General features: G+C 37.6%; 1 protein-coding gene across 4 annotated transcripts in view; it reads left to right on the forward strand.

Annotated features, from left to right (window-relative positions):
- The first annotated feature begins 1,374 nt into the window (after window positions 1-1,374).
- Window positions 1,375-25,826, forward strand: part of PPP1CB (protein phosphatase 1 catalytic subunit beta) — a 35,702-nt gene continuing 11,250 nt past the window's right edge. The window contains exons 1-6 of one of the 4 annotated variants that reach the window (XM_060413836.1): window positions 1,375-1,623; window positions 1,700-1,839; window positions 19,454-19,585; window positions 20,773-21,003; window positions 22,957-23,061; window positions 24,467-24,538. In XM_060413836.1, coding sequence (XP_060269819.1) covers window positions 1,788-1,839; window positions 19,454-19,585; window positions 20,773-21,003; window positions 22,957-23,061; window positions 24,467-24,538 — 592 coding nt within the window. In that variant the 5' untranslated portion in view covers window positions 1,375-1,623; window positions 1,700-1,787. The remainder of the gene's footprint in view (window positions 1,624-1,699; window positions 1,840-19,453; window positions 19,586-20,772; window positions 21,004-22,956; window positions 23,062-24,466; window positions 24,539-25,826) is intronic. The other 3 variants (XM_060413837.1, XM_027966641.3, XM_027966640.3) reach the window with 3 other exon arrangements.

Genomic DNA, 25,826 nt, shown 5'->3' on the forward strand with positions numbered 1-25,826 from the left:
AAAAAAAATCTATGATTTCTGTTATCAGCGTTTATGATACAGCACACGCATATTTTAAGCATCTCAGATCACACACTGAGGAGGAGTATATCACAACTGTTGACAGTGCAGACACTGGTGCTAGATGCCTGGGTTTGAATCCCAGATCTGCCACTGAATTGGGGCTAGGTACTTAACCATTCTGAGTTTCAATAAATCCCATCTACAAAGTAAAGATAATAATAGTACCTACCTCATAGGGCTAGTGTAAGGATTAAACAACACATGTTGTATAACATTTAAAACCGTGCCTGAGCACATACAGGGATCTCAAAAATGTTAGTTATTATTGGTGATATGAGAGTGGGGGGAGCACTGCCTTGAGCTTGAAACAGTATCTTAAGTTTCTGGACAAACACCTGAGGAATGATTAAAGACTTTGCCTCTGACCCACTTCTGAGAACAGGCCAAAAACTCTGGCTTATCTAGATCTTTTGCGTGGCTGCTCTTCCCCCTGCTTTTCTAGAGGCAGAATTATGTGATGGAAAGAAGAGAGGAGCAACCAAGCTTTCTGAGCCTCAGTGTTTCTTTGTCCCTCTCTTCTACATTACCAGATGTGGCAGGAGCTGAAAACACAAAGATAAACTGGGTTTACCGTGTAGCTCACAGTCGAGTGTAGGAGATAAATGCAAAATCACACGGTAGAATGATTAAGCCATATAATGAAAGTATTTTTCTTGTTGCTAAATGCACTGTGAAAAACAGCAGCCACAGAATTTAAGACGTATTTGAAAGAGATCTAAAGAAAGCAGACAGCGGAACTCATGTGAAATATTTTTATTGCTGACCCTCCCAAGGCCCTTTTCAATTTATTTCATCCACGTACACTTGGCAACCAACCTTGTGGAACCGCTGGATTATAAAACCCTTTATTTGCAAAGTCAAACTTTTCCAGTAGAAAAACCCCTTCTCGTTTTCCAAACGGACAAATCCAGCTTCAAACATGGGTAACAGCAGTCCACGTTTCCCGCTTACTGAAAACGAGGAATTGCTTGCCAAATCAGGGACTGAAACCAAGAAAAGAAAAGCGAGGCGGGAACAGCCACAACCGCGTCTGCGTAGCGCCGGGGCCCGGCCAGCTAGGAGGCGGGAAGGTCAACACTGCCTACGCGCGCTCTGCGTAATGGGAGCTTCCCCAGCCCAGCAAACCCTGGGAGCCTCCGGGGCGCCTGCGCAGCCGCTGAGATTCAGCGCAGTGGAACTGGCGAGGAAGGGCGACGCACCTGCGCGAAGCGGGCGGTGCGGCGCGGCGGCGGTGGCGGCGGGCGAACCGAGTCCAGTGCGATTGCGCGAGGGCAGGGGGTGGGTGAGGCGGGGCCGCGAGGCGAGTACGCCGTGCGCCTGCGCGGGGGGCTGCGTGGCGCGGTGGCGGGGCAGGGCGGTGTGGAGTGAGTGGCGCTGCGGGTGGGGCCGTCGGCGGCGCTGGTGAGCTTTGCGGAGTTGGGCGGTGCCGAGGAGGAGGAGGAGGAGGAGGTGGCGGCGGCGGCGGCTGGGTCTGACGCGGCCCGGTTCGTGGGGGGCTCCGCTTGTTTATTTATTTATTTATCGTGGGTGCCTCCGAGTGTGTGCGAGCTCCGCAGCTAGGTGGGGACGGGGTGGGGGGGAGGGCCTGGGGGAAGGGGGAGTTGGAGTTGGGGTCGAAACGCCGCGTGACTTGTAGGTGAGGGCACGCCGAGCGGTCGCCGCAGACTCCGCCGCCGAGAAGCCCTTGTTCCCGCTGCCGGGAAGGAGCGTCTGGTGCCGACAAGATGGCGGACGGGGAGCTGAACGTGGACAGCCTTATTACCCGACTGCTGGAGGGTGAGTCGGGGCCCGGCGGGCCGCGGGGAGGGGACGCTCTCCCTTACCCCTCCTGGTCCCTCGGGCGCTGGAGCCCGAGGGAACACCACCCCACCCCCTCCGCCGTCCGCTTCCCCGCTTTTCCCGCCCCGAGACGGCCGCCGAGGATGGGGGCGAAGAAGCTGGTGGGCCGGGGGAGCGGCCTCCGGGAGAGAGGCCGGCCGAGAGGGGCCGTCCCCGCGGGCGGGCAGTGCCCCGCGGACCTTCGGGGACCCGCACGGCGGCGCGCGGCCGGGGCGTGGGGTGACCCTTCCCAGAAGGAGTGGGCCGGGATGCGTGCTCCGATGCATTGTATGCCCGCGAATTGTGTGTTTCTCCTCTGTGCTCTTTGTGCCTTGCCCTTGGCTGCCTCCCGATTCTTGTTCTGGGAGTGAAAAAAATTTTTTTTTAAAATCCACCTGGGAAAACTGTTTGATCTGTTCAGCAAATTTTACATGATCCTACAGGACGAACTATTTAGGGAGAAGATAACACTAGCGTGAGTACCTCCCATGTCTAATTTAGCTTTAAAAAATAGTAAAACAGGTCTGACCGAGACGAAGAAGCACGCCAGAAATATGTAGACACACGTTTGCTGTAGGGATTAGTTTTCGAATTTGAGAATCTTAACAGGTTTGAGCAGGATTTGATTTCTGCACAAACTTAGGAGAGGTCGATTGTAAAGCCTCTGTTGTGTTTAAAGGGTCTTTGCAAGTCTTCGCAGCTTTTGAAGTTTCTGGGCCCTTCTGTTTTTATTGGATAGTTTTATGTTAGGGTTGGGGATTGAGGGATAAGGAAGAGATGGAGAGGCCAGGATATTATTCAAAGTCCATCGCGGTCTTCTGCCCGCGAATGCCTTTATCCCAACATTTGCGTCATCACTAACTGCTTTGTGAGTGAGTAGAAAAGAAATTGACCCATAAAAAAAAAAAAAAAAGATTTAGAGTCCTCTCTGTCAGAAACTGTGGCAGGATTACATAGACGTTGTTACTTGCTTTCGAATTTCCTGAAGATAATTATTTTTCACAGTGAAACAGTATGTGCTTACTGTGATGGAAAAGCATCACAGAAGATTGTATGGTTGGGGGGCGGAAGGGAGGGCGCTGGTTCCTTTTTTTGGCCGAAGTGTCGGTATCTCATCAGTTTCTGTGTATACCGGTTGTGTAGCAAACTACAGTAAATTTGCTGCAGATGTGAGTCTTCCAGCAGTGTGAGACTGAGTGTCTTTTAAGACTGAATAAGAAGCAAAGTTTTACCAGGAACTCTTATTTGCTTTTTCCTTTACTATTAAGTTATTCCTGGGAGGCCCCCTGGTGCCTGCAGTCAGTTTTCACTGTTTAAGACTTTGTGGATTTTAACAGATGTGAACATCTTGCTGGGTGTGAGACATTTGCTTTGAGGGGAAAATTTTTTTGTTGTTTAATTATTTGTTGTTCTGAGAGGGAAATGTAGCTGTTTAAAAATTTTAATATCTTGTTAACTTTGGGAGAAGTTTATGCTCATCATGAACTTGGCTTGTAAATTTATTTAAAAATATGATGCTTGTATCCAACTTCTTCATTTTTGTTTTCCATATACTTATTTATATACTTTATAGGCATAAGACAAGATAAACTTATGTATTTTTAAATGTTTGATGTGGGATGTCTTAAGTGAGATGATTTTATGATTATACATAATTAAGAAACTTCACTCACCGATTGTTCAAGGCTACTAGGAGAAAGATACGGTGGGGAAAATAGGCTAAGTGATTGTTTCTTTGAATTTGAATTACATCAGTGTTCGGTTCTGGTTTTTGATGATCGTTTTCCAGACATTTTCCCCTTTTAAATTAGCAAGAATTTACTGACCTGCTTTGTGCCAGTCACCAGGAATGCAAAGACAAGACACTGTCTCTTCATTCAGGGAATTCTCAATTTATACAAGTGATTTAATTCTCCAGGCCCCTTTCTCCTTTGCAAAATCTAGACCTGTCCAAAGACATCCAAAACAGACTTGGATTTTCTAGAAAGTAGTTACTTTTAGTATTGAAATAAATTTTTTTAGTCTCCAAATAAAAATCACTTGATTTTCAGTGACATTACATTTTAATTAAAAGTAACTCAAATTCAAGTGAGGTTGCTTAGCAGAATAGCTATAGTTAAATTTTTGGTTTGTCTTTAGTATTAAATGAAAGTACAGAACTTGATCAGCAATATTTAATCTCATTTTAAAATGTTGATTGTAGTTCCATAACATAGTCTCGATTATTTTTTTCTTTTTATTACATCAGATTACCAGTCAGCTATAATACTTTTAGTATACATTTTATGAGTTGGTTTGTGTTTACTTAGGTGGGCAAATCATGTGAATTTCTAAAGCACCATTTACATTTAATTTTTTGTTGTTGATATTATTTAATGCAAAACAGTATACTAATTTATTGTTTGGACAGTGCATATTCCTCCAATACATTTTCTTGATTAAGTTTTGCTTACTACAAAGCCAGAGATTCCTACCACTCTCGGCTGTAGTGACCCTGCTACTACATTGTTGTGGGTTTATCATCGTGCTTTTGACTGGCTGTTTAAATTGAAGCAAGTTTCTGTGAGTATCCTGGGAAATCCACTAAAAGCTTTTTTACTTTGATGAGCAGTTCCAAAAGGACTTAGGATGGCAGTGGGAGTATAGAGAAATCACCTGGGGAGCTTTATTCAGACTGTCAATATTGAGTTTACTTTGGAGGAGTTGAAATAGGATGAGTAGAATCTGCTTGTTTGGGAATCTGCTTCTGGGTGGTTCAGATTGTGCTAGCTTTGTTCCCAAATACAGACATGATCCAAGTGTTTAAAAACTGGGCTGTATCAGCTGATGATAACTAACATGTGCCCATTATATATATTATAGCATATATTTGATTATGTATTATGTATGTGTATCATGTACATTTAAAACTGTGAGTGTCTGGGATATGCTTTTCTGATTATAAAAATAAGCATTCTTATTCTTACAGGAAAGAATTTCTTATATGAACTGAAGAATTAAAACCAAAGTCCTCCCCATAATTCCATGATCCAGAGATAACTTGTTGAAATTTTGATGCATTTTTCTTTCAGATACTTTACATCTTTAGAATATTGTTTATGTAGCTTTATAAATTAATTTTTAAATGTTTTCTTGCATTTTTTTTTTACTTTGCTACAAAGCTAAACTTAGTATTACAAGATAAATTGTAGACTATTAGTATCATGTTAGTAGACTATTAGCAAAACTTAACAGAATATGATTGTGTTTATAGTTTTGGCCCACTGTTTATGAAAATCTTGGGATGTGTGTATTCTTGTTTTTAAATCTGTTTTTCACTTAATCACAACCTATCAGATGTCTAAATTTGTGAAACTGCTGTGATTATTTTTAGTTAAGCTGGAAGACTAAGCAAATAGGAAGTTTACGTCTTTTGTGTCCTTTTGAACGTCAAGAAAAGGAATGGATTTGAAAAATGAAGATTAATGAAACCATATTAAAGCCCCTCCTCCCCCCACCCCCTTTTTTTAAGCTTTATTGTTGTTTTTTTGGCTGTACCACACAGCTTGTGGAATATTAGTTCCCCAGCCAGGAATTGAATCCTGGTCCCCTGCAGTGAAAGCACTGGATCGCCAGGGAATTCCCAAGTCTCTCTTTTTTCCTTTTTAAATAATAGTTTTATTGAGATACAATTCATATACCATGCAATTTCACCTTTTGGATTGCATAATTGAGTGGTTTGTAGTATATTCACAGAGTTGTGCAACCCATCAGGCACCACCATCAACATTAGAAAGTTCTCCCCACCATTCTCAAACACATCCTTGTTCCCATTAGCTGACAAGTCCCTTTTCCCTTCACTCCTCTCCAGCACCAGGTTACCCCTAATCTACTTCCTGTGGATTCTGCCTGTTCTGGACATTTCATGTGAATGAAATAATGCGTTATGTGATCTCTTGTGATTGGCCTCTTTTTAATGTTTTGCAGGTTCATCTGTATTGAAGCATGTGTCAGTATTTCGTTCCTTTTATGGCTAAACTATTTCATTGTATGACTGTACTACGTTTTTATTTGTCCGTTTGTCACTTGATGGACATTTAAGTTGTTTCCTGCGTTGGGCTGTTGTGAAAAATACTGCTATGGATGTTTACGTACAAGTGTTTGTGTGGGCATATGTTTTCATTTCCCTTGGGTAATATAACTGGGAGTGGAATTCCTTTGTCAATGGGTAACTCTGTTTAACCTTTTGAGGAACTGCCAAACTGTTTAAAGCTTCTTTTCTGATTCAGTTGTTTAATTATGACCCAGCAGTCTAAAGATTAGGCAATTTGAAGGAAGTGCTAGTTGATCTTGGCAACCTCAGCTTCTGCAGGGCAAGTGTTGTGTGTAAACCCAAGGCCAGGTCTCTTGGAAAAAGCAGGTTGAGGAATAGGGGAGATAGGCTGAAGGTTGCTTTCTCTCCTCTTGCTTCTTTTTAGATGAAAAGCTGGAGAAGGCATAAAGATGGTTCATTGTTCGAGATTGAGCGATTAAATGGTTTTTAGTTCCTGGAACTGTTAGTTCCAGGTGAGGGAATTTTTGACAGTTTGAAAACATAGTCCAGAGTGTTATTATTGTATTTGAATACAGGGCTTTTCTGATAAATGTCCAAATCCAAGATTAGGATTTATTGGGATTTAGAAATCTATTTACATTTGAGTCTAGAGACTCATATTAAGATTTAGGATTAGTGAGGAAGATAGTAAATTTTATCAAGTAATTTTTTTTCCTCTGATGTCTTATTATCCACGTTTATTGTTTTAATAGAATATCCGTTCTAATATCCTATGTTCTCAAGCATCTCTAACAGGTAAAATAATGCAGCTGTTAAGAAAGTCAGAATATTTAGAAATAATTACAATCTCAGTTTCTGAAACAAAGGTTATCCTAGAAGTCTTGGGCTCTAGGGATGCAAGAAGAAATGGTTTGCAAATATCAGTAGGCTTAGTGTGGTGTGGTGGTGGAGGATATGGATTCACAGTTGAATCTTCTAGGATTTAATTTTGAGTCAATACAAATGTATACCCTTGGACAGCAATCACTGCTCTAGTGGCTAGAAGTAGTCATTTCAAGGCTTACCGTTTCTGGGAAAAGAGAGGATCAGTGAAGACAGGAAGCAGAAAGAGATGGAGGTTACAACTCTCCTTTCTTTTTGTAAACTCTCCACCTTCCCCCAAGATTGAATATGGTTACCTTTGAAGTCTTCATTATTAGTAGGTGAAATGCAATTTTTTTTTACACCTCATCCTCTGTAATACGCTGTACCTCAGATTTTCCTCTGTTAGATAAAATGAAAGTGCTTTAATGGAAATTAAGTCCTTATTCCACAATTAGAGGTAGGAGGCTAAAAAAGCAGAAATTCATTCTGAAGTTAAGTTTGTGTAAATAACCAGTAGGCACTAGCTTGATAGACGAATTCAGTTCCTGGTCTAGGTGGATACTTGCCATACATAGGGAAAGTAGATAAAGGACAGGGGCAGTTGTCTTTTCATCTGCCTATCCACCTGTGTATAGCAAAGTGAATTATGAGGTCATACATAACCTTCCTAATAATCACTGACCTCAGGGCCCTCCCTTCCCAGATTTTCCTGCTTCTGTGCAAAGACTAGGTTTATTTCATCATGAAAGAGTTTAAGCCTTGGGCTGTTCCTCAGACCATGCCTGAGTTTCCATCTTAGTCAGTTACCAAACTATTGATAGAAACATTTTCTTGATTTGAGTGCTTGCCTAACACCATTTTAACTTTTCCCTTAATCCTGCCACCTATTTTCCACATTTAAAGAAATCAAGTTACTTTTCTCCATAAAAGAAATTTACAGTGAGAGTGAAGTGGCTCAGTCGTGTCCAACTCTTTGCGGCCCCATGGACTGTAGCATCCATCCATGGCTCCTCTGTCCATGGGATTTTCAAGGCAAAAGTACTGGAGTGGGTTGCCATTTCCTTCTCCAGGGGATCTTCCCAACCCAGGGATCGAACCCAGGTCTCCCGAATTGTAGGCAGACACTCTTACTGTCTGAGCCACCAGGGAAGTCCAAAGAAATTTAAGGACTTCTATTATTATAGCTTTCTCTAATGTTGTACTTAGCAGTTATGGCTCTTTTATTTTAAATGGAAAACTGAGAAGGAAACTTTATAGGTACTTTTAGGTTTTTCTGTGATATTTGAATATTTATCAAATAATTGAGCCAAAGTAGTGAAAGAAAATGACTAGGCTTCTGAGTGGAAGTGAAGGATCTAAGTTAACATAATGACAAAAAGGAGTGTATTTTATGAACATCAGAGCTTAGCTGCAATTGTTATGTGAATCCTAAATAAAAATCAGGTGTACATTTGTTTACTCAAGGTGTATTGAAGTATTGGTACATGCTGATACTTGTTAAAGTTACAGATTCTGCATGTGTTACAATTTCAGCTTATCTCCAGTTTCTTCTGTATTTCCAGGATGATAATAGGTACCTGCTTCAAAATGTATCTGTTTGTAACAATTAAACTGGTAAAACACTTTGAACATAATAAAAGCTGGGAAAATGTTAGTATTCTTGTTTAGTGTAAACCTGAGCCAAGATGAGATAAGAGAGGGCTTCTTAGGCTGGGGAGCCCTGGACCCTCTCCACAGTAATTTTTGAGAAGGTTTATTTCTAGTGAGGATCTAACAGACCTGCGTTGTTTGTTGCATACAGCCACACATTGTACTGCGTGTGTGTAAAACATTTCTTTCCTATTACTGTTATTTAGCATTTATAGTCTGGCTTGACATATTAATGTTGGTGCTCAGAGGGAGAGAGATTTCTAGGCAGAATAAAGTGGTGAAAGGTGATTTAAGGAGATTAGGTGTATGCTTTCTTCTCATTAGGGGCTAGAGAGCAGTGGATTCCAAACTTTGAATCTTGAGACTACCTTATATTCATAAAAAGAACTGAGGATGAGAGTTTTCGTGTGAGTTGTTTATCAGTACTGTTAAAAATTAAAACTACGGACTTTAAATTTTGATAACCCGTTCACTTTATGGAAGTAGAGTTTGCTTTCTACAACGAAAATATTAGGGATCAGCACATTTCTTTAATGTGTAGCTTTGTAGAAGACAGCAGAATTCTCGTACCTGTTTTGCTTCAGTTTGTTTTGATAACATTGTTTTGGTTGACGTATCTGAAGAAAATCTGTACTTTTACAGATAAATTGGAAAAGAAAGGAGTATTTTAAAAGCATTTATAGATAACGGTGGATATTCTTTAATAGTATAATGGAAATTGACAAGTGGTAATTTCTTAAAGGTTAGTTTTAATGTAGAATGTGAAATGTTCTCTTACATTAAAATCCATTGATCTATCTTGCATTTTAAATGGATCTTACAAATGATTTTGTAACATGCATTGGTTCTTTTAAAATCACTGGTTAAGGTGATTTATGCAGATGTTCAAAGTTGACACAGTTTATACAACATTAAAGAATCATATTTGTTAATTTAGAATAAGGTATCAGATGAGTCCTTAAGTATGAAGAAGCTGTCAGATTCATGGTGCTGGATACAAAGTTTCCAAAATTTTAATTTTCACTAGCAACAAATGCTGTCAGTTGTTTCATTTGAAATGACAGGCTCACTTTGTTCATTTTCAAGCATCTTTGTTAAATATCTTGAGTGAGTAACCATAGTTTGTTAGTTGTGCTTTCCAGCAAAAGAGATGTTCTGTGAAAGAAAAAGTAGCTAGATCACTTTGGTACTTCAACAGTCACTCTAGAGCTTTTCTTGAAGACAGCCACTGTACTTGGATATGCAACAGGAAAGCTTCATGGATACTTTGCATTTTCTTATAGAATATTAGAAAGATGTATACTCAGCGGTGGAGATTTAATAAAATTCATCATTTTTACTGCTTAAGGGCGATTTAAATTGAAACTGGATCTTTCTGTTTCACTGTAAGTGCATGGCACTTTAGTGCCACTGACTTGGTTTCTGCTCAGGTGCCTGCATTTTAATCATCATTGTTTTCACCATGCATATGTCAGTGCAGTGAAAAAGAGGATCACACTGAGAACCCACAGGCCTAAGGCACTCCCTTCTAATCCTGAAATGTCTTGCCTGCCCCTGTATCTGTTTTCTTCTTTACTCTTTTTTCATTATCTGTTTGTTTACTAGTGTACCTGAAATTACTCCTCTGAGAAATCATGAAAGCCCTGGGCCTTCTCTGAAAAAAATGCATGTTTATATACACAGTATTACAGACAGGGGGGTGATAGAGCTCCTGAAGGTCATCTGTAGACTCAAATCACGTTAATTATTACTATCAGGCAAACTTAAGATAAAATTATGGCAGCTGCCTAGTTCTTTCATTTAAAACCAAAACCCCACATTCTAGCCAATTGTAAAAATTTTACGTTTTTAAGTTTGCTGTTTGGTATGTAACCTTGAGTGAATCATTTTAGTATTGTAGAAATTTAAATATTAAAGGTTAATGAAGATTACTAAGATTTCATGGGGCAAAAATAGTAGTGGAATTATTCTCTTGACATTCTTTCTGTTTTAGAGAAGACAGTTATTAGTAAAAACTTGCTGGAAAAAATAGCATATTGTTATTGAGAAATAAAATTTAGCATACACACAACACAGACATACATATCACACACCATTTGTAATTTAAGAGACAAACCTGCATTGAAAAGACTTTTAAAAGAATTTGAAATATAATGATTGAGTATAATTTTTTGCAGTCATGAGAAGGGACTTCTTCTAGGGGAGAAGACAACATTTTGCTTAATTGAGGTTCAGAGTTGGTGTTCTGTATCATCAAAGTCAATGGAAGTGTTTGTCTATTGTTGATCTATAATGAGACTTTATGTATTTTATCTTGGAAGCTGTCTTAACACAGACAGGTAGGTACTGCCAAAACTAATATCAATCCACAAGCATGTGATTTTAGTCATCACTTGGAAGGGATCTATAGGATTTTATTAGTCCTCTCTTGATATCTGCGTTTTAGCATGTCATTGCATTACAGATTAATCACTTCCAGTGATAGGTTAGGTGGAAGCTCCTCACCTGCACAAATAAATGAATTTTGATATATTTTGCATTAGCACTAAGATCTGATGAATGCTGTTAGAACTGTGGTTTGAGCCTAGAAAATAGTATTCAGTGCAAAACTATGAGGGAGTAAAAATCTCACTTGTTTTAACTTTCGGCAGCCCTGAAACTATAAAGCAACCTGACATTTGCTTGCGACCCAGGCAGCATTAGTTGTTAAAGTAACTTGCTATAGTATATGTTTCACATACAAGGTTTTTTTTTTTAATTTTAGGTTTTAATTGAGAAGTATTACTAGGTTTGTAGCAAAATCTAATTTATAAAACATACTCTCGGTTTGATGATAGTGATTGGGGGCTACTCTTATTCAGAAAAATTTCAGTATCAGCCCTAAGCCTTAAAAAAAATATCAGTAAAACTTCATCACTACTGAACTGCTCTGTGGTAGGGCAAGTCAGGAGATTCAGCTTTTGTTTCTCACAAACATTTGTGGAACTGACCGTGGTTAGGTTCATGAGCTAATGAAGTATACTATTAGTATCACTGGTTTGATGGTGTGGTTAGAATCTTTTTCCACTCAGTAACTGCACCATAAACTTTAAATACCTTCAATTTTTACAGGCTTTTAAAAATTATCCAACTAAGTCATTTTCTGCTCCATGCATAGTTTTACCTCCATCGTTTAGGGTTTGTTTGTTTGGCTTCTTTGGGAAAAAAAAAAGTTTTTTAGGCCACACAGTATGGACTGTGGCATCTTAGTTCCCCCACCAGGGTTTGAACCACATTGCTCCCCACCCCACTCGCTGCTGTGGAAGTGTGGAGTATTAACCACTGAACCTCCAGGGGAGTCCCTCTTTGAAAATATTCTTGCCTGTGGTTGTTCCATTCATACTGTTCACAGAGGCTAACTTTTCTGTCATTTCAAATTCAGTATTGGCTCCTCAAATAAGCAACAAATAAGTATTGTCAATGTCTGTGAACTCATTCATCAAGAGCCAATGAAACCACTCAAAATTGTTTGTTTTTTTAACTGATAATTGATGTTGCTTCCATTGTTGTCAACTCTTCAAGAGCTGTTTTTGCAGAAAAGACTTCAATAAATACATATAGCTTTGGGACATTTTTCTTTGGCTTTTCCAAACAAACATGATTTAATTAAGTCACCATTATTAAATGGCTTTCCTTGCTTGCTAATACATGAATCAGTTGGAAACTTGCTTTCATTGCAGCCTCATTTCTATTTTTGTGCAGAAATTCTGCTGTGATGAGATTCTGTTTAAATTTAAAAAAAAAAGTTTTGTTACTTTCCTGTGAGTTGGGAATGTTGTGACAAGTGCTCGGTTTCCTAATGTTAACACATATTTTATTCTTTTAGCTGGAAAGTCATAAATATAATGCCTGGTAGTCTAATTCAGTAACAAAATAACCTACACTCCATTGTACCTTAGACATTCACATTCCACTTTTCTTCCTTTGACATGATGAGTATGCACTAGTAATAAAAGTAAAATAAAATGGCACTCAAGAATTGTTGAGTTATAGCTGTATCTGCAGTTTCTAGAACCTTGGGAAATAATGCAAAGCCATGAGGGTACCCCATGTACTCGCTGCCACAACTACTCAACTCTGCCATTGTAGCATGAAAGTACCTGTAGGCATTGATAATACATAAATGAATGAAAAAAAAAATTAAATGAATGAGAGTGGTTCTGTTCCAGTAAAACTTCATTTATGAATGCTAACATTTGAATTTCATGTAACTTTTATGTGTCACAAAGTATTATTTTTTCCCACCTCCCCACCAACTGTTACTAAAAATATATAAAGGACCAAATTTCACTTTGGACCTTAGTATTTTCCCCCCTTTCTGTTGTAAACATGATTTTGCAGAAAGATTGCTTTATCAGGAGTCAGGTACCTTGATGCTCACACCCAGGTTCCATGACTGATTCATTCACATACAGTCCTTGGCAAGGTATTTCTCAAAATTCTTTATAAAATCATATGAATTTCTAGTGTATACCCAATAATCATATTTTGTGTACTTACTATTTTCACTTGAGCAGAGGGTTTTGATCTTTAAGAGAAAAGAAGTACCAGTGAGTTCACCAGTCACTCCTAGAGGCATAGGGGAATAGACTCCAAATAAAAAGTGGCAGTCTTACTGCACTAAAGAGGGGAGGTGGAAGTCTGTGGCAACTAAAGCAGTTGAAACTTAAATCCTAAAGAGGAGAGAATTACATAGACTGTAACCTCAGAATCTGTAGTCAACTCCCCCTCGACTTCAAGTCGAGGACTTCTCTGGTGGCTCAGACAGTAAAGCGTCTGCCTACAATGCGGGAGACCCAGGTCCAATCCCTGGGTCAGGAAGATCTCCTGGAGAAGGAAATGGCAACCCACTCCAGTATTCTTGCCTGGAAAAATCCCATGGGCGGAGGAGCCTGGTAAGCTACAGTCCATGGGGTCACAAAGAGTCAGACACGACTGAGCGACTTCAAGTTCACGTTCCCCCTAAAGTCATTGACTTCTAAGATGCATACATGCAAGAGAAGATTCTGAGAAACCCAGAAGAATCTGAGTAGAGATTCCAGCGTTGTCCAGTACCTGCGTGGCAAAAGTTGAAGTTCAGACTTAATAAAGTAAGAGAGACCATATTGTACCCTGAGTTTTCCATTGAGACCTCCATCATGGCCAAGATTGAGGGCAAAGTGAAATAGACCCGCCCTCAAGAAAATGTGGGTGCATTATTGCCATGCTTTCTGCTGCTAAAGGAAACAACCCTCTATGGAGAAGATGTCATAAAAAACTATTACAATTATTCATCCATAATCAAATATGTCATTCAGTGAAATACTACAGGAATGCTAACATCAATTGACCAAAAAAAAAAGAGGAAAAAAAGGTATAAATTCACCTTATATAATTCATATATTAGAGATGTCACAGAGACTTTAAGATAACTGATTTAATATGCTCAAGGTAAAGAGGAAAGGAAAAGTTTTATCAGAGACCTGGAAACTCTATAACCAAAAAAATATGTTAACTAAAGTTAAGAATTTCGTAGTTGTGTTTACATACTTGCAAATTAGAAACAGCAGAATAGAGTAGTAGTAAACTAGGGAAAAATACTTGAGTGGAAATTCTGCAGTGCTGAGAGAGACGAAAAAAGGGGGAATACAGAAAGAAGGCAGCAGAAGACAATAGAAAAGTTTAACGTCACCTCAAACCTGTCAGAATGGCTGTTGTCAAAAAGAGAACAAATAGCAAGTGTCAGCAGGGGTATGGATGAAAGGAAATGCTGGTGCACTGTTGGGGGTGGGGGGTAAATTGATGCAGCCACTACAGAAAACAGAATGGAGGTTCCTCAAAATATTAAAAATAGAACTACTGTAGGGTCCAGCAATTGCACTTCTGGGTATATATCTAAAGAAAACGAAAAGACTAATTTGGAAAGACACATGCACCTCTATGTTAGTTGCAGCATTATCTACAATAGCCAAAATGTGGAAACAGTCTAAATGCCCTTGATCCAGTGAATGGATAAAGAAGAAACGGTGTGTGTGTTTGTATTGTGGACTATTAGCCATAAAAAAGAATGAAATCTTATCATTAGTAGTGACAACAGGAATGGACCTAGACAGTATTTTAATGAGTGAAATAATTCAGACAAAGACAAATACTTATATGATTTCACTTGCATGTGGAAGCTAAAAAAACAAAACAGGTGAACAAACGAAACAGAAACACAGTCATAGATAGAACAAACAGAGGGTGCCGGGGAGTGGGGGCTAAGAGAAATAGATGAGGAAGGTTAAGAGGTACAAACCTCTCAGCTGAAAACTAAATGAGTCAGGAGTGTGAAATGTACAGTTTGGGGAATGCAGTCAGTACCTTTGTATGGTGACAGATGGAAACTAAACTTACGGTGATCATTTTGAAATGTATAGAAATATCAATCACTCACTGTGTTGCACCAGCAACTAACAGTGTTGTAGGTCAAGTATACTTCAAAACAAACAAACCTGCATGAAACAAAGATCAGATTTGTGGTTACCAGTGGAGGGGAATTGATTGAAGGTAGTCAGAAGGTACAAACTTCAGTTATGAGATACATGCTGGTTATGTAATATACAACATGATAGTTATAATCAACACTGCTGTGTGTTATATATGAAAACTGTTAAGAGAGTGGATCGCAGGGAGTTGCCTGGCAGTCCAGGGCTTAGGACTCTGCACTTTCACTGCAGAGGGCCCAGGTTCAGTCCCTGATGGGGGACCTAAGATCCCACAAGCTACATGCACAGCCATAAAAGAGAAAGAGTGGAACCTGGGAGTTCTTATCACAAGAGAAAAAAGCTTCTTTTGTTTTATTTTGTTTCTATGTGAGATGATGGCTATTCACTAAACTTAATTGTGGTAATCATTTTGTGGTATTCTCCTTAATCTTATTCAAAGGTGTATGCCAATTATATCTCAATAACTGGAAGAAAAAAATTTTTAAGGGGGAGAAAAAGAATTTTGACCTTTATTCCACACCATACAGAAATTTAAGGTAGATTATTGAGTGAGTTATGCTAAACAATAAAGCATCTAAAAGGTTTAAAAGGAAATATAAGGAAATACTTCGGAGAAGGCAAACATTTCTTGAACATGATGTAAGACACCAAAAAAAAAATTTAAGATGGATTTAAATACATTAAAGTATATTAGTTTATCAAAGGCAGCATTAAGAGAATGAAATTTTCTTGGGCTCCAAAATCACTGCAGATAATGACTGCAGCCATGAAATTAAAAGACACTTTGTCCTTTGTAGAAAAGCTGTGACCAACCTGGACAGCATATTACAAAGCAGAGACATTGCCAATGAATGTCCACCAAGTTAAAGCTGTGGTTTTTTCAGTAGTCGCATATGGATGTGAGAGTTGGACGATAAAGAAAGCTGAGTGCCAAGGAATTGATGCTTTTAAGCTGAGATGTTGAAGAAGACTCTTGAGAATCCCTTGGACAGCAAGGAGATTGAACTAGTCCATCCTAAAGGAAATCGGTCCTGAATATTCATTGGAAGGACTGATGCTGAAGCTCAATACTTTGGCCAATACTTTGGCCACCTGATATGAAGAACTGACTCATTGGAAAAGACAGACCCTGATGCTGGGAAAGATTGAAGGCAGGAGAAGAAGGGGACAACAGAGGATGAGATGGTTGGATGGCATCACTGACCTGATGGACATGAGTTTGAGCAAGCTCCAGGAGTTGGTGGTGGACAGGGAAGCCTGGCTTGCTGCAGTCCATGGGGTCGCAAAGAATCTGATGGGACTGAGCAACTGAACTGAAAGGGAGAAGATACTCAAAATGTATCCAACAAAGAATTCGTCTGGAATATGTAAAGAATTCCTACAGATCAGTTAAGTCCAGTTTTAAAGAATGAACAGAAGACTTAAAATGAACTTCACACACACAAAAGGATGTCCCAGTGGCCTATTGAGCATATGAAAAGGGTAATACAAACCAAAATCTCACTGAATATCACTACACCCAACAAATGGACTAAAATTGTTGACAAAGAGGTAGAGCACCATTGCTGGTGGGATTGTAAATTGGTTTAACCACTCTAGGAAACTGGTGGTATATGCTTCTTCCTGTGACCCAGCAATCCTCCTGTTATATGTATACCAAGAGAAATGTACATGAATATTCATAGCATTCATAATAACCTCAAACAAGAAATGACCCAAATAGAGTAGATAAATATATTTTGGTGTATTCATATGAGAAAATACTTCATATGGCTGCTAAATACAACATGCATGAATCTCACGTGACAGTGAACAAAGAAGTGTGTACTATTTATAAATTTATACAATAAATTTATCTAAAATTCAAAAACAGATTAGACTAATCTATGCTGAAAGAAATAAGAATAGTAACCTTGGGCATTGTTATTGAATGGTTAGGGCTTAAGGGAGTCTTGGGCTGCTGGAAGTATTCTGTGTCTTGATCTGGGTGGTGGTTACCTAGGTGTATACATAAAGTGTACTTTATATAATAGCTCAATCGATTTTTAAACAGTAATAGTACAGTAGATATTTGCTGTAACAGAATTTTCACCTGGCTTGCACTTACTACCTGCTGAAAATTTTTTTTCCTGGGAAATTTTTGACTAAAAAATTTGATGTGGTGGACTAGAAAGAGTATTGACTTTTGAGTTTGAAGACCTTGTTCTCAATTCCTTTCTGCTGCTTTTTACTCCTCTAGTAATCTTGTGCAAATTATTTTAATCTCTTTCTGTTATTGTAGAATGTAGGTAGTAACTTCCCTTTTTGATTCCCGGGATACCAAAAGGATTAAATGAGATGATCCATGTGAAGTTGCTTTGCACTAAATTAATTATGCAGATATGTAGTATGTTCATAATTTAAAGACACTTGGGTCTAGGTTCATAAACCCACATTCTGTAATTCCTCATGAATATTGTGATAGTGATCTAGTTCCCCTGTGTAACAGATTGCCTAGATTTATTCCTGTTTATCAGATAACTGAGAATTTTGAAGTGTTCTTGGAAGTCTTGGAGTCTGCACTGGTGGGAGCATGACTTTTGCATTGAAAGACAGTAGGATTGCCCTGAGCAGTTTACCCGATTCTCCCAATCGCTTTGCTGATGTATTCCTAAAATGTGGTCACGTGTCAGAAGCTTAATCTTTGGAAGAACCTTTAGCTTCTCTAAACTTCATCAACTTTTAGAAGTGATTGATTATGAAAGTCGCTGTTTTATTTGCCTGTGGAGGGTAGGGGAGCTATTACCAATTACAATTTTAAGAAAGTACTGATTGCAAGGTATCTCCTAACTTTTAGAGATATTAATTGGGAAAAAGCATGTAGTGAAATACAAGAGGTTTTGGTAAATTTTTAGTTTCTGTGGATTAGCATGACTTAAAAGTTGAAGTATTTTTAGCCCTGTAAAAATGTTAGTTGAAGTGTACCTAATTGTAACTTAAATTACTTGCATGGGAGGCCAGAATTAAAGATGGAGCTTACAGAGGAAATAAAGCAAATATGAGATAAAATATTCACCACTGGAATTTAGACACTTTAACACATCAGAGTGACCCACACTAGTCCTAATTGCTTAATAATCATTGCCATCAAATTAAAACTAAATTTTGATAACCAAGAAGTGTTTTATTACTACAGAATCACAGCAGAAATTGTGGAAACTTCTATGAGAGCCCAAAGTATTTTGTTTGTATTGTCCGTTGCTGTTATCTCTAAATAATTACTTTTAGGTGTGTGTTTGTCATCTGAAAGGCCCCAGAAACTTTTAACCCTTCAAGGAGAATACTTTTTACCTCCTAAAACTAAAATAGGTATTTGATGCACTGATGGTAAAACCTTTTTTGTAATCATCATTTCCCACGTTTACATTTTTGTACCAAGATTAATAATTGTTCCTATTGCAGGGCATTGAATCTAAGCTAGTATTTTAGATACTTAGAGGAAGATAAAAAGTTGTGTGTTTCTTCATCTTTAAAAAATTCAAATGTTTACAGAAAGTAGGTAATTGATTGAGAACTAGTACTTACTGTAAAAGGCTAAGTTCCCATAGTAAAAGCAGTTCTGATCATGGTTTGGATTTCAGAAATGGCCTTACTGTCATATTTGCTTAAAACACGTTTCAACATTGTCTCTTTGTTATGTTTCTATATTAATAGATTATATATATGAATAGGCTTCTGCAGGGTTAGAGGCGTTTTTTTTCCCCCTCTTTTTTAGCCTCTTTCAACCTGACAAAGGAATCCGCAATTTTTATCGAGAAATGTACGGATTAAAATGTAAATAGAAAGTCATGGGCGTATATAAAAATGTAGTCTCTGTTTTCTTTAATAAATGCTTTTTCAAAGTAAGATTGGCAGCTCACAGTGTATTTAAAGAAAAAGAGCCAGTAGGGAAGGTAATAATGAGAGGAAATGATTACAAGTTCAATTCAATAGCACAAGGGCTTCCCTTGTGGCTCAGCTGGTAAAGAATCCACCTGCAATGTGGGAGACCTGGGTTTGATCCTTGGGTTGGGAAGATCCCCTGGAGAAGGGAAAGGCTACCCACTCCAGTATTTTGGCCTGGAGAATTCCATGGATGACTGAGCGACTTCACTTTTACTTCATTTTCAGTAGGGCAAATAAGGGAATTCTCCATGGACCATTCCTCCCCATTCCATCCCAGAAGTTACTGGGAACCATATTAATTAATGAATTTTAGTCACTTGAACTGCAAGGCCTCAAATTGACCAGTGGAAAACAAGACTGCATTTCCATGGCAGCAGCCTTAAGGAGCATTGGAAACCACCAACAGTGAAGATAGAGATAAGCCAAAGATCGTAGAATAACCTACTGTTAGCCATGGAACACAACAGGGTATCTGGTAGTTTGTTGCCTATGTGAATCTTCTGATATTCAGAATATAGGCATGACTCCTTTTTTTAGAATAACTATTTTATGGATAAATTTTAGAAAACTGACCATTTTATTTACTGTTTACCAGTACGAGGATGTCGTCCAGGAAAGATCGTACAGATGACTGAAGCAGAAGTTCGGGGCTTATGTATCAAGTCTCGGGAGATCTTTCTCAGCCAGCCTATTCTTTTGGAATTGGAAGCACCACTGAAAATCTGTGGTATGTAAATGGATAAAGTTGGAAACAATCTCTTTTGAATCCACTACACTGAAGATGAGTTAAAGAAAACATCTAAAAAGTTTTGTAAAACAAAGGTTTGCTAGGTTTTATTACATACAATTGTAGAAGTTGAGACTAAACTATACAATTTGTATTTGATCTTTCAAATCTCACAGTGGCTTTTGGCCAAAGGCAAAAACTTAAACCTTAAGTTAACATATTGTTGTAATTGGAAAAACTGTTGGCACAGAAAAGCATTTTTCTATAGTTTATATAACAGTAGGATGTGGTATGTATAATGTACTGACTTTTGGTTTGATAATGCAGTTTTTCTTTTAGTAGTTGTCAGTATTTATCATATAGCTTTTATGAACTTAACCAGCAGCTTTTGAAGAGATAGTTGAAATTGTGTGGAAATGATCAGTCCCTTCTATGAATTAAATGAAGCAAATTAAAAGTCATTTTAAAATTTAAGTGACTCAGTAGTCTCAACAAGATAGTCTTTACATGCTTTCATACAGAAGTAATTTGAAATAAATAGAAGTTACTTATACTAAATATTTAAGTTTTTGCTGTTTGCTTACTACTAGGCATAAAAAAAGTGGACCTAAGTTAAATTACCAGATAATGAATGTAACGGTATTAGTATATAACAAACTACCCTCAAACTTTGTGACTTAACAACATTAATTTATCATGTCACAGTGTCTGTGGGATAAAAATTCAGGCAGAGCTTAGCTGGATCCTCTAGTTTTGAGTCTCTCACAAGACTACAGTCAAGATGCCATCTGAACCTGTAATCATCTCAAGGCTCAATTGTGAAAGGATTCTGTTCCTTATGGGCCAGTGGACTGAAGACCCCAGTTCCCAAGGAGCTGTTGGCCCATGGCCTCCTCGAGTTCTTCATTTAGTGTGCTTCTCCATAAGGCAGCTTAATCATTGAGCAGGAGAGAAGGCAAGAGAAAGTGCAGGCAAGATGGGAAGCTACAATCTTTTGTAACCCAGTCTCAGAAGTGACAGCCTATCTCACTTTTGCTATCTCTTCTTCGTTAGGAGTAAGTCACTAGTTACAGCCCACATTCAGGAGAGACGATTACATAAGGGTACAAACATTGAGAATCATTTCATAGAAGCTGCTTTACCACAGTAACCGTAAACTTTCTGAAACTGGCTCTTTCTATTTTTAGGAGATATTCATGGACAGTATACAGATTTACTGCGATTATTTGAATATGGGGGTTTCCCCCCAGAAGCCAACTATCTTTTCTTAGGAGATTATGTGGACAGAGGAAAGCAGTCTTTGGAAACAATCTGCTTGCTATTGGCATATAAAATCAAATACCCAGAAAACTTCTTTCTCTTAAGAGGAAACCATGAGTGTGCTAGCATCAATCGCATTTATGGATTCTATGATGAATGTAAGTAAAAATAAAAGCATTTCTTTTTAGTTGGAAAATTCTCTAGTAGTTTTCCGTTCAGAAGAATTCTTTCAAGTTTTAAAAAATATGATCAAGCAGAAGCCCAAGAAGAGAGCCTTTCATGGAAGAGGAACCTGAAACTGGGAAACATGTTATTAGTTAAATAGGTTTCTTAGGATCTCCTCAGTCATGTTGTTTCAGGTTGGCTGCAGCTTACTCAGCTGAAAGGCCCTCTTATAATTAGTTTATGTAGTAAAAATATCCAAGTGGAACAGACATCACTATAGATAGTAAGTAGCCTGTTTCTAGTCTCCACTAAGGTTTTAGTTTTCTTGTGATATGATAAAAACTCTTATTGAGCCTGTGTCACAAAAAAAATTGAGAAATTCTATGAAATCATTTAAAATTTGAAGTTTATTAGAATTTTAATCTGTACCTATGAGGATGTTGGGTACTCTGGTCCTTATTTTGTTGTGCTCTTTTTCATCAATAGAAATCACTGGTTTGCTGTTGTGTGGTGGTATTTCCAAGTGTTACAGATGACCCTGTTACATTTGACTTTGGTCTTTTTGCTTTTGGTTAGGTTATGGAAGTGAATGGGCTTCCCTAGGTTGGGAAGATCCCCTGGAGAAGGGAATGGCAACCCACTCAAGTATTCTTGCCTGGAGAGTTCCATGGATTCAGGAGCCTAGCAGGCTACAATCCATGGGGTCGCAAAGAGTTGACTCGACTGAGCAACTAACTTAACAAGAGAGTGAATGAACATATGTTTGATTAATTAAAAGTTAGAATCAATTAACAAAGATTTTCAAATGGAATTTTGTTTTTCAGTGCTGAATTCTCCATTAGAATCTGTTTTTGCTTTTTTCCATCCTTAATTTTGGTAGAGCTATTAGAACCCCTCTCTGTTTCATGTAATCATTCATTTGACAAACTTTTGAGGATGTATTATATGCCAGGCACTATTCTAAATACTAGGAATGCAGCAGTGCTCAAGAGAGATGATCTCTATTCTTACAGAGTTTACATTCTAGTCGGAATGATTTTATATTGCATTTTTATTTCTAAGGTGTAGTGTATGGTTTCAGTTGTTTAAATCAGACCAGTAGACAAGAAGTGGATTGTAGTACACCAAGCTATAACCACTTTTCTGAAGCTATATCAGAAATAGAGGTGTATTATTAAAGGATAAAATATGGACTTGACTACTAATAAGGATAGAAAAGAAATCAAATGAAATGTATGTGAGAGCAGCTTGTAAACACTTTCAGTTATGCTTGTTCATTGAGAGAAAGGTTATGGCATAAAAAGCATAGGAAATGAGTGCTTTCTGTCTTTTATTCTTCCCCTTGGTTAGTTGTTGCAACTTACTACCAAATTCAGAAAACTCAGTAACTCCAAAAAGGTGAACATGGATTTAAGACTGTCTTCATTGTAGTTCTTGATGTTAGATTACAGGAAAATTATAGCCTTTGTGTCTCTATTTATCCTTGTTGTGGTGCCAAGTAGAAATTTACTCAAAAGTTAAGCACCTGGAAATTCTCCTTTCTTGGCAGCATGTTTATACCATGTTACCAGTGCATTAGAGTTAAAAGGGACAGTCTCCAGAGGCCCTCTTTTCACTTCTGCTTGCTTATTTGGCTAGGTATTTAACATGTTGAATGGAAAAAATTAATAATCTGTTAGATTGTTTAGAGTTGCTATATTCTGGTGATCTTAAAAGGCAAAAATGTTCGATTTGTTTCATAAAACACCTGGCAAAATCTTATTAGTCTTTGTAATTTTACTGAAGGTGCTGAATGTTTATTATATGTATTACCAAGTGACGTTCATTATAGAAAAACACAAGTGCTAGGTGAAACATAAAGAAAATTGGAATCATATATAAGTCTGTGGCTGTTAGAATAGCTAATGAGAACAGTTTTAGATTTGTTCTGTTTGTCCTTTCTTTAGGCAAACGAAGATTTAATATTAAGTTGTGGAAGACCTTCACTGACTGTTTCAACTGTCTGCCTATAGCTGCCATTGTGGATGAGAAGATCTTCTGTTGTCATGGAGGTAGACTAGTAAATCTGCCTTATGGCTTTTCTTCTTTTTCTTCCCTTATTTAGAAAGGGCCTATGTTTATTGAGGTGCTGTGGGAAAACAAAGCAATGCTTGTTTGAAAACTCAAGTGATTAAAACTGTTTTAAACATAGCCCAAAATACCTTTTAATAACTAGAAATTTGTGGTTATTTATACATAATGGAAATGCAGATTTAGTACTTGTCTTTAAAGAAATTCATATATGAGGAGGATGACCAGAGTTTTGCTTGAAAAAAATGTCTTTGCTTTGCCTCAGTTTTGACAGAAAACTATCAGGGAAAATGCAAGGATCATGACTATTTTATTCTGTCTATTAAATGTCTTTCATCAGAATTCACATATAATTGAGTTTAATATTCTCACATGCCAAGAGCTCTAGGCTTTATGTACTATGTCTGCTTACGTCCTAAAAGTAATAATAGAATGATAAATATATGACAGTTTATTTGAAAAACTAACATGTGTCTAGCAGTTGGCTGGATACCATGAAAAAATATAGATAGTGTATGATCTGGCTATCTTGAAGCATTTTAAAACCTGTTGATAAAACGTATTTTCAAAACAGATAATTGAGTAATGAAAGGAATTTGTCAGAGTACTTGTTGACAGTAATTATAATGAAAAATCAGGAAAGGAGAGAATTGTTGGGCAAACATTTACGGAAGCTTGGGTTTTGGAGATGAAAAGGACGTGAGAGTCCCTCTAGTTGAAGGACTATGTGAGGGCTGGCCCAACTAGGATGTCAAATACATTTTGGAGTATGATGGGATCAGATTTTGGAGATGTGTGCACTGGGCAAAGGAGTTTGTTGAATGGTTTAATAACCACATTGGGTTTTTGTACAGGGAGATAATTTAGTGAAAATAGTTTTTCATCAGTGTGCAGGAAGAATTAAGGTAGAAAAATGCTAAAAGATAGATGCATGTGTCCTAGCCTGAGGTAATAAGTTGTTTATTCTTAGATAGAACATAATTTACTATGTTAGTTGAAACATTGTATCGGAAACACTAGACATTTAGGAAATGTTTATGATTAAGTGGTAAGAAGTGGCCAGACTTCTTAGTAGGAAGGACTAGAATTGAGTGCCTTCCTATGGAAATAAAGAAAAGTGGTAGAATTTTTTTCCTTGAAAAATCTTTTGTAATGAAAAGGAGTTTTATTTCTCTGGTAGGGAAAAATAGGGAAGACCTAATCATAATGTTTTGTTATATCAAGGTGGGATTCTATTTAATAACCCAGTGTTTTAAAGATAACATTGAAAGGAATGCTTGAAAGTATCTTTAATTTCACATAGTGAATCTACTTTGATTAAATGCTTTTTATTTGGAGTGAAAATTTTTTAGATATCAGTACTGTGAGTCCTGTTTTCATTTATAGGACTGTCACCAGACCTGCAATCTATGGAGCAGATACGGAGAATTATGAGACCCACTGATGTCCCTGATACAGGTTAAGTATATAGAGAAGTTTAATCTTTTGTGTGTGTGTGTGGTCACACCATGCAGCATGCATAATCTTAGTTCACCAACGAGGGATCGAACCTGTGCTCCCTACATTGGGAGCACCTGGGAAGTCCCTTAATCAATTTTTAATGTAAACTGTTGGCATATTTGAACTTTATTATATTTAATGAAAGTAGGACTGTATTGTGTAATAAATAGAGCTTTGTTTCAGTAGTCCATAAGCTAACTACTGAGCGACTGAACTGAAGCTAACTACAGATTACTTGGAATAATACAAAATATTTCACTCTCCACTAATTCCCCATAGTACAGAAGTTTTAGATTTTATTATAACTGTAATATGGTTCTGTCAAACTTATTTTTGCTGTTTTTTGCTCAGTGTACTAAAGCATACTGAGAACATAATGATATCACTCAGAATGCTACTCATGACTAAACATCAACCATATAAACAGTTGTATAGATCCTCTTTTATCAGTAAGCCTTTGACATGTTGCAGTACATTGTCTCCTAACAGAGTACCACTGTTTCTGTGTTTATTTTTTTTTTAAAAGCATTTTGCCAGATTTTGACTGTAATTTAGAATATATTTGACTAAACCTAATAGAAGCTAGTACTTAAGTAATAATAGAGTATTTAAAATGAGGTACAATACAAATTTCAAGGGATTACATCTTGAGAGCTCCTGTTGATGGTATAGCTCAGGCATAAATCAGTTTCAAAGATGGCATGTTAAGTTTCTCTTTCCATCATATTTTAATGGGAAGTTTTTGAGATGTCATGAAATGGCCATTTTGAGCTTTCATATTGTCTGTCATATTTAGAAATTTATTTTCTAAATTAATGTTGTTGAGACAATAGCCTAATGATTATTGGGGCTTATTCATTAGGACTTGGATTATAAACATTAAACCTTGACTCTCGGATTTTTGTCTTGATTCTGTTAAGGTTGAAGAATGCCACATTGTTTTTGCTATGATTATTTGATTTTGAATGCATCCAGGCAGTTGCATTTTCCAGATAGTCCCAAAAGCCAACTATATTCTAGTTATTTTGTCATACAAAAATCATAGAATAGTATCTTAACCTCTCACTGCTGCTTTTGTGGAAACAGACTGGAAACTATGAGCACTATAGAGCTGTGTGTGTGTGTATATTTAAAGAATCAGCTTCTGATTCTTTAGAAACGAGAAAGAGCTTGTAAATTGAGACCATCATAGTGGATTTCTTATACTGATGGATTTCTTATGACAGGAGCTTAGGAAATGATGATA

The sequence above is a fragment of the Ovis aries genome, chromosome 3 (genome assembly GCF_016772045.2).
Source record: "Ovis aries strain OAR_USU_Benz2616 breed Rambouillet chromosome 3, ARS-UI_Ramb_v3.0, whole genome shotgun sequence".
In the NCBI taxonomy this organism is placed as follows: Eukaryota; Metazoa; Chordata; class Mammalia; order Artiodactyla; family Bovidae; genus Ovis; species Ovis aries.